Source organism: Rhinolophus ferrumequinum, chromosome 18, assembly GCF_004115265.2.
Source record: "Rhinolophus ferrumequinum isolate MPI-CBG mRhiFer1 chromosome 18, mRhiFer1_v1.p, whole genome shotgun sequence".
Lineage (NCBI taxonomy): Eukaryota > Metazoa > Chordata > Mammalia > Chiroptera > Rhinolophidae > Rhinolophus > Rhinolophus ferrumequinum.
The window spans coordinates 32,039,737-32,049,468 of NC_046301.1; the positions used below are offsets into that span (position 1 = coordinate 32,039,737).

Genomic DNA, 9,732 nt, shown 5'->3' on the forward strand with positions numbered 1-9,732 from the left:
GGTCAAATTTATATTATCTCTTATGAAATTTGCCAGTAAGAAAAATAGCCTGGGGTGATAAATGTGAAACTTTAAATTTTGTTAAATTAAATAATGGGAAATGTATTGAATACCTAGGTCATTTCCAAATGAGGTGAAGTATCAAATATTAATTATTCTAATAGGTTCATCTACTTTTGGCTTTCTTGCTGAAGACAAACTAATGATAAATTTGGGTCTGTTAGTAAATATGTCTTGTGTTTTATTAAAATATTGTACTATGAAGTGACATATGTTTCTAGAAATTATAGAAAGTATTTATAATTCTGTCAATCCACAAAGTGCTAATGTAAAATTACTGGAAACAATAAGGGAAACAGCTCTGTATGCAAGGAAAGTAGAATGTGTTTTTGACTAAGGAGAGGTATGAGATATGGAGATGAATTCTTGTTAAGGGAAATGAGAATAATTTTGTCTAAACTAAACTTCTGGTTATAAAGGACAAACTAAAGGCATGCAAAATGTTGATGAGAGATAGAGATAATTCAACTTTTTAGTCAACTTGGCTAAGAATTGAATTGCTATTATAAGGGTTTTAAAATAAGCTTTAGATATCAATAATATACTTATGTTTAAGTAAAACTAAAACTTGATTTTCTTTCATCAGCCTATAGGGCAAAGTGTTCTTCTTGGACTATTGGTCTGTTCCTGATAAGATACTGTGAAAAGTTTTCTGCCTGGAGAGCAAAGATTTTGTCTTACCAATCACACTTTGTACTGTCTTCATCAGGCCTTTGATTGCTTAATACCAAGCCTTCTTAATATGAAAGGAACTAAGTTTTGCTCTGAACTATGTAACCTTCTGTATTTGCCTTTGAAGTACTATGTCATAATGATATGTGTTCCTATTTAGTCAACTTCTGCAGATCCTTTGTTGCCTCATGCTAATATGAACAGCTACTGTAAGTCTCTAATGTTTACTTCCCCAGATAACAATTCAAAGGATCTTGTTGGTCATAGTCTAGAGTCTGGTGACTGTGTATTCTAGAAATGTCATCAGAGGAAGACAGTCCTCAAGCCCCATTGGAAGGGACTTTACCAAATACACCTGACTACTGACACAGCTGCAAAACTAGAGGATATATGGAGCCTGGGATACACAATTAAATGCTAAAGAAGTCTCCACCTGACCTCTAATGATCTTGTACAGAAACTGGAAATATCTGAATCAAATTGATGAGGAAGAGTAGTAGCTGACGTTGAATTAGACTGCTTCTGCCAAAACCTACGTTAGCTAAACATGAAATCTTTTCTCTCTTTCCTTTACTCTGATATGACCTGAAATGATAACACTCTCTCTCAATCCCCACATCCCCAAAGTTATCTAGATCCTAATAAGATCTGTCATAAAAGGAAATCATACCCCTGAAATAACCATGAGTTATTAACAAGTAATGTAGCGATTGCTCCCAGGACTGGAAATCAAAGGGAATAGGTGGGGTTATTGGAACATCTGCCTTTGGAATAAGTCCCATGGATCTAGCACTCTAACCTCTGAGGAGGTTAGCTAACCTGGTTTTGGAAACTCGGGGATTTGGTGGAGGACTCAAATACCTGACACTCTAAAACCCGAGGGTAAGATAAGATGCTTGGTAGCTGTGCCAGTGTCTCTGAGGCTGAGAGTACTTTTGGCTCTGGGAGTTACTAAAAAATATGTATACATAATTATTACATATAAACATATAATTATAACATTATATATTATATATATAGTAATAATGTCAGAATGAGTTACTGTCTTTGCAAAGGTGAGAAATATTAATGAGGCAACACTGGCATGAACAGTGATCAAAAATTTCCCAGGTTTCCAGCCTTCCTCTAGTTCCCCTTTATTGCAGAGTACTGGCAAAGAAGAAGTTTGATGTGTATGTTTACATTCCCTGTGTGATGAAGCAGAGTACAAATGGGTAGGATGGTTGGAATTGAAACAGCAAATTAAAAACACGTGCATACACATTATTCATGAGCTGTGCCTTTGCTCAGGAAACGCGGAGGCTAATCCTACGAAAAATTAAACACTAAAATTATTTAAGACAATGGAAAGTAGAAATAATTCAGGAATTAGTGTATTTTTCTAATGTTTAATGGCCAATGTTTATGATCCCAAATAATAAAAAACCTTGGGGATTCTGTCAATGATCTTCCACACATTCTACAACATTTGAGGAGACTAAAACTTAATACATGGGAATTCTCCTAAAGATTTGGCTTTCTTTTTGAAATTTTAATTTTTTGCTATACTTTCTAAGTAAACATTTTGCTGTTCTCACTCAGATGAAATCGGAACATTTTACTCCTCTTCTGTAGGTAAAACCTTGATTGTTGCTCTTCTTAGTGGAGTTGAAGTTGGAACATTTTGCTTTTTAACTTGAGGTTAAATAGGAACACTCTGCTCTGTAAAATCTGTTGGTTTTTGTCTCAGAGTAAACACAAGTAACAAGAATAATAAAAGAAAACAGGAAATAAACCAAAGTGCTAGCAGATAATTGTACCATCGCTCCCATTCTTTGTCTTTTCTCCTAGGGGGTGGGCCACTATCAATACTACCTCCGTCGCCATCTTGCAGGCAGTTGGGAGGGTCCCACTCATAGTCGCAGTGGCAATGATGTCTGTTGTTACAGACTCCTTTCATATTGCAGGTCTCAGGTGAACAATAACTTACCAGAAGTGACATAGGGACGCACTTCCTTTGGATGCAGATATGTTCTGCACCACACTGGGTTCCATCTTTCACTTCACCAATGTCAGGTATGGCCATCCCCAGATGGTAGTCAATGCCCCAGCAGGTGACATTATTGAAGTGAGTCCAGTGTACAGTAGAATGATCTTGCAGAAGGGGGATTTCTGTCACGTTGTCACACTGAACCCTCCCACACAGGATGTCTGAGATGTTACATCGCACATACGTAGAGTCATGAATACCACAGTGACCAAAACGGTCACCTCGGGTGTTCACTTTCGTGTAGCAACTCTGATTTGCACTCTTGGCCTCTTTGCCAAAAATTTTCTTACACTGTTCTTCACGGTTATTGCATCTCTTTTCATAGCAGTAGCCACCACCCAGGCACGGGATCCCATCCTGCACATACACATCTTCTGGACAGTGAGGGGATGTCCCATTGCACCACTCTGGAAGATCACATGCGTTTTCCTCTTTTCTACACACATTGCCTGATGGCGTGATCTGGCAGTCTTTGCAACAAAGCCCAAAAGCACAAGCAGCCCCAGGTGTCAGCGTGCAGTTAGACTGACAACATGGATCTTTTATACACAAATGTAAAGCACCACAGTCACACTCTTCTCCTTCTTCAACCACACCATTTCCACACTCAGTAAATGTGAAGATGTTCCCTGAATTTGATGGAGTGTATAAACATTTTCGTTTTGCAACGGTGTCTATGAATTGAGCATAACTGCAGTTGCTGAATCTATTTGCCTTTTGTTTTGATGGAAACATAATGCAGCTCTGATGTCCACATACACAAGGGTGTTTATCATGGTCCATACCCAAATTATGACCGATCTCATGTGTCACAATGTATGCAAAATCATATAAATTGTCAGTTAAGAAACTATCAACTCCACAGTTAAGATTAGGGTTACATACGGTTCCAAGATAAGCTAAGCCAAGATTAATACCATAGTTCTGCTTTACAAAAACGTGTGCGATATCATGGGGTAAGCGCTGATGAAAGCCACCTTTCTTCCAGCTGCAAAATTCTGGCAGCAACTTAGTTATATCATCAGTTGGAAGGGGGTTTCCTTCAGTCCATATCTCAATTCCTATTAGAACCATATCAATGTCCAGTGAATTAAGCAAGTTATCTATTTCATTCATAACAAGGACTACTTCCTTATATATATTTGAGGTGTTACTTTCGCGATGCAGATATCGATTGTAATCCACTACCACAGCCAGTTCAAGAAATCTCTTGTGGGTCCACCAGCCTTCATATCCACTTTGCAGCAGAGTGTAATTAACACTCTCTTGTAGCTTCAATTGTCGTGCTATTTCTTCATCTGTTAATCCACATCTCATGGGTGGGAACTGTGTCTCCTCACTGCTCGTCTTATATATGAGATGTTCAAATGTAGTAGAAAGACTTTTGGGCTCGATTTCATAAACAATGTCATTTGTCTGTATTATTCCTTGAAAGCCCCCAAAACAGGTACTGAGGGCAACCAGGGATTTTGGGTCCCCCTCCACATACCCATGATAGTAGCAGTCATTCTGGACAAAAGGCTGATCCTCAATGAGAGCGCCCTGGTCTGTGTAGGTGAACACTGGCAGGTGTCTGGACAGCAAATGCTTGTTGACCTTCATGTAGACAATGTGCCCCTGGCCCCCAAAATGTAGTCTGTAAGAGAGCCAGACTGGAGGCTTTATGCCGATGCCAGTGCCTTTTACCTTTTGGGGAATCACCACTTCTGGGGTACTATGGCGTTGGGAGTGTGCAACTTGGGAACATTCAGATAGGAACAGAAACATCCCCAGCCAGAGTGGCAGAAGAGTGTTCTTCACATGCACCAGGGCCTCACCCACAGCCATTAGGGAGTCACCATATACAGCCATTGGTGAGAACAAACTGGGACATGCCGGAGACATCACTGTTCTGTCTCCCTCTTCTGAGCTATCTGTATCCAGCACTGGCTTTTAATCTGTTCTCTGGCAGAGTCACACCATCAGAGAAGCACACTACAAGAGAAAATACAAAGAACAGTAGAGATAGAGGTGGAGATTATGCGCAGGCCAAGGTAGAGGAGGAAGAGAAAAGTATGGATTAAAATGGGTTAATGTCTGGCTCAAGATATGACTCAGCATACTGCACGCGTTTACCCTTAAGGAATTGTGAGGCACTGTGAGACTGTGGATGTACAAGAGAATGGTGATTGGCCGGCCATAGGCTGACAGTTTGTGAAACTAGATGAAGGACACATAGTGATTAATGATACTGTTCTTCAAATACATGAATATGTGTGAACATTTTCACAATAAATATATCGGGAGGGGTGCCAAAAACTGTATACACATGATTTGTATTTACCTTTTGTTATTGGTATATATTGAATATTACAATTTTAATACAGTTTTTTCCTTTCTTAAAATGTGTATACATTTTTTTTGGAACCCTCTGTATAAAACAAAGGTTCTTAATGGAAAGGTAAATATATATCATGTTTTGAGAGGGAGTCTCTATACACTTTAACTTGGTATAAGTATTTATATATAGTTTTTTCTTTCAATTTAAAATGATAAATCATTTAGTCACATTACTCAACAGAGATATACAAAAATACATATATCATTATTTTTTCTTATTGTCCTTAATATATATATATATATATATATATATATATATATATTTATCCATGCAACAAATTATTACTTGTCTTATCTCCTTCCTGTGTTCCTCTTTTCATTTAATTCTGCCAAACTGCAAGGAGCATAGTATCAACTGGGCTTCGGTTGACCGGTATGTTTTAAGTAGGGATTTAAATAGAATTAAGTAGAGATAAAGAGCTCTCCATGAAAAAGTGTGAATATAGAGAAGATTGCTATTGCTTTTCATGAAAGGAAGATTCCATAAGTAACGAAAATGATTCCAGAGAATAAATGTCCAGGTATGTGGAATCATTTTTTTTTTTTTTTTTTTTTTTTTTTTTTTTTAATAAGCAGAAATGAGTAAACCAGGAGATGATAGGTTCTTAACTGGGCATTTTTCAGTTTTATATTCTCTATTATGGGAAGTGAATTTGATCAGTATGTTTTGGATCTCTCATAGCAGATTTTACTTTCCTGTGTTTTTTTCAATTTTTACAGGGGTTCTTGATGTCATTACTTAAAGAACACTTGAGTACTTTAATGATCTGATGATGACTCTGGATATTCACACTAGATAAATAAAAATTGGTATGTATATGTAAAATATTGAATGCAATTTTACAAATTTCTAATGTGTATCTTTGCCTCAACTACTCTTTCTAAATTTGTGCTTAAAACAATTCACTTATTTAGGCTTGTATTATACATGTTTCCCAAGTGAGTAGTCCAGTGTCTGTACATTATCTTGTTTTATTAATATTTTTAATTAATATTTTATTCAAGGAAGAAAATAACAAATCAGTATTGTCAGATAGGCATTGTGCTCATGCTAGATTTCTCATTTCCACAAATATGTGAAATATTTGTATTATTGGGCCGAATATTTTTGTGTTTGTATTTTTCATACAAAATGTGTGTGTGTGTGTGTGTATTTGTTTATGTAAATACATCTATATAAAGATTGAACGCAACAGTTGGTTGCCTTGCAATCCTAAAACTGTGAAGATTTAGGTGTTTTTGCCCCATAAAACAATATTACCTTCCCCAAAGCTTTCCTTCATCCTTTTGGGATTATTGATTTCCTTTGCATTTCTGAAGGCACTTTATTTTGCCTTCAGTACACACCCAACCCCAACTGTTATTCTTCTACTTTGATTTTATTCCATTTTATATGGTGTTGAAAAATGTTCTTCTTCTTAAGAGTATAACCAAATATAAACATATTTAAGTAACATCCATCTAACGCATTGTACTTCCCCCTCCAATACCACCATTGCCTACTGTTGATTGCACATTATGATACATACTAATAAATGTATGAAGACAATTAATACATTCTTTTTTATATCCCCACAGTTTCATCAAATTGATCAATCTCTGTACCTCCATTACCACCTCCCTTCTCACACATAGTTATAGCCTAATTCACTGTTTTCCAAAAAATGAGTAACAATCCATTAAAACAAAATTTTGTAGCTTTCACTCAAGTAAAATATACTAGAATAGGAAATAATAAATGTTACAGATGCCCCCTCAAGATGTGAATACTTGTTAAAGACTCATGTTCTGTTTGCTTATTTTTGTGTGTTCATTCATGCATACACAAGTACTAGTGCTCCTCTCCTTCACATGAAATTCTTGAATGACTTACCAGCAATAGAATTAATGGTTCCCATGGTCCTTTCTAGTTATAGCCATGTTCATAGATCATTTGTACTACCCATCTCTATGAACAAAGATTTTCATTTGGGACCTCACATGAGAATGAATAAAAATCCCCTTCCTTTTTGTCTCTGAATTGGTTAAATTCTAGATCTAGCTACTTAGCAACAAGACTCTCCCCGTTCTACAGACCATGGCAACTGGCTGAAGTCCCTCCTTACTGTGACTCCACTGTCTCCATCAAACTTTAATTCTAACTACTCTTCAATATGAGTAAATTTGACTATATTCCTTATCCCCATCCTATGTACTCCCTACATACAGTAAAAACACTTTAGTTTCACTAATTTTGATTATATTGTTGCCCTAGTCCCAGATTATTTCCTCAACATTGAATCATATTGTGGAACTCTTAAAGTACTTCAAGTTCCAGAAAAAAGTTCCACCCTATTTAAAATATTCTGCAAGGAATCCAAATGTCAGTAATCATCAGTAACTTCCTTTATAAGGTCAATGAAATAACAGAGACATTTCATATCTGCACACAACTATATTTCATCTGTTAGGAAAACCATTGTCAGTAAGAAAAGGAAAACAAAATTTAGAAGAGAGAGGTGAGCAGAAAATATAGCAGGAATAAATTTAATAGGTAGATTGACTAGCTGTCAGTTAAAAATTGCCAATGTGGGTAGACCTATATTTAGTAAGTTGGCTGGGGTAAACTGAGGAAGCATGTTATGTTATTTATTATCCTTGATAATTTACCTGTGGCACAGAGAGGTTGCTCATGTCTGCCAGTTTGATACCTGCCAGTGTCTTTCTATTTCCGCTCCAGCTTTTCAAGCCCATCCCAGATTGCACCTTTTCCCTCATTGGAATTTTTCACTTTCTTTCCAGGTTTCATCACCAATAATTTCTAAAAGACAAAATTTGAACTGTGACTGGGTTCGTTTCTCTATTAGTTTTCTAGGGCTGCTGTAGAAAAGTCCCGCAAAGTGAGTGATTTAACAAAAATGTGTTGCCTGACAACTCTGGAGGATAGAATTCTAAAGTCAGGGTTTGCAAGGCTTGGCTCTCTCTGAAGGCACTAGGGAAGGATCTATTATAGTCTTCAATTCTGTTAGTTCTTTGCCTTGTGGAAGTGTAGTTCAATTTTTGCATGATGATCTTCTGTTCAAATTTGTCTCTTTAAATAGGACACCAGTCATATTGAATTTGAGGCCCATCCCATTCCAGTATTACCTTATCCTACCTAATTACCTCTGTAATGACTCTATTCCCAAATAAGTACATTTTCTGAAGTACTGGAAGTTATAGTTCAAAATATGAATTTTAGGGGACACAATTCAAACCACCAGAATCTCTTTGGCTTAATTTAATTGCTGGATAGTGACATTTGATTACCTTGTTATTAGGGCAGGAGAGATGAATGTAAGGAAATACTGATATTTATTATGAAAAATTTTGAAATCCTAGAAATTTTTTATATGTTGTAGTCCTAAACAGAAAATGGATTTGTTTGGTCAATGTTAGTTAAATAAGTGGCTTTCTTTTCATCATGATAATTGATGACTTATTACGTTTTTCCTCACCTTTTACCTTAGCTTAAAAGATGGTGCACATATTCTATTAGATTTATACATAATGATTTCATTTTTGGAGTACTAATGCAAGTGGTATTGTATTTTAAATATCAAATTCCGTGGGCACTCACATTACCCAATTTTAAGACTTACTATAAAACTACCCTAGTCAAAGACAGAGTAATCTGGTGAAGGAATAGACACATCAATCAATGGAACAGAATAAAGACATCAGAAACAGAAATACGCATATATCCACTGAAATATATTCAAATGATTTTGACTAAGTCAACATGACATTGACTGGTAGCAGTATATTCACTCCAAAGTATGCCATTTTGGCATATTGATTATTTTGAATGAAACACACTTAAGAGACAGCTGGTACAGGGAAATCAATCTGATCTTTCTTTGTCTTCCTGAAAGTAGGAGATAAATCTCCCATATGAAAAATATCCTCCTTATCTCAACAGGAGGGAAAACATTCTTATTACCAGAGACAGGGAATTTGGGGATGACCTGTTAAACTAACCGTAATCTTCTAGTTACCTCTTCACCATTCTAGTCCAAATCCCTTTGTCTTGTCAATTCATCACAAATTTATTGTCCATAAGGTAACTCTGGTTAGTACTTTGAGTCTTCATTCCCTTGTGAAAGTTCCCATGTATGTGTAAAAATTTAATAAATCTGTATGCTTTTATCCTGTTAATCCTTTTTTTCAGTTTAATATTCAGGCCCACATTAGGATCTTAAGAGGGTTTTCATCCCTTATAGTTTTTGATGAAAAAAGAAAGAATGGTCAAAAATAGTACTGGATCATTTAGGCGCCTTATATGCAATATCTATAGATATAGATATAGACAAATACCTCACCTTATGCAAATATTATCTCCACATGACTCAGGGATCTCAAGTAAAATAAAAAATTATAACACTTATAGGTGAAAACATCAGGAAAAAAAATCTGTGTGCATGGATTTGATGATGATCAGATACGACATCAAAATTACCATCTATAAATGAAACATTAATAATTGAACTTTATTTAAATTGAAAACTTTAAGAAATATATTAAAAGAATGAAAATACAAGATTCAAACTTTGAAAAGACACGTAGATTTCATA

General features: G+C 35.9%; 1 protein-coding gene across 1 annotated transcript; it reads right to left on the reverse strand.

The window, feature by feature from the left end:
• Positions 1-2,413: 2,413 nt before the first annotated feature.
• LOC117038433 (disintegrin and metalloproteinase domain-containing protein 20-like) lies at positions 2,414-4,612 on the reverse strand. Its single transcript, XM_033135417.1, has one exon. It carries the CDS (start codon positions 4,610-4,612, stop codon positions 2,414-2,416), a length of 2,199 nt encoding a protein of 732 aa, XP_032991308.1.
• Positions 4,613-9,732: the final 5,120 nt, after the last annotated feature.

Bases quoted from the DNA above. Each gene is read 5' to 3' on its own strand.
- LOC117038433 (XM_033135417.1), bottom strand. From the start codon at position 4,612: ATGGCTGTATATGGTGACTCCCTAATGGCTGTGGGTGAGGCCCTGGTG.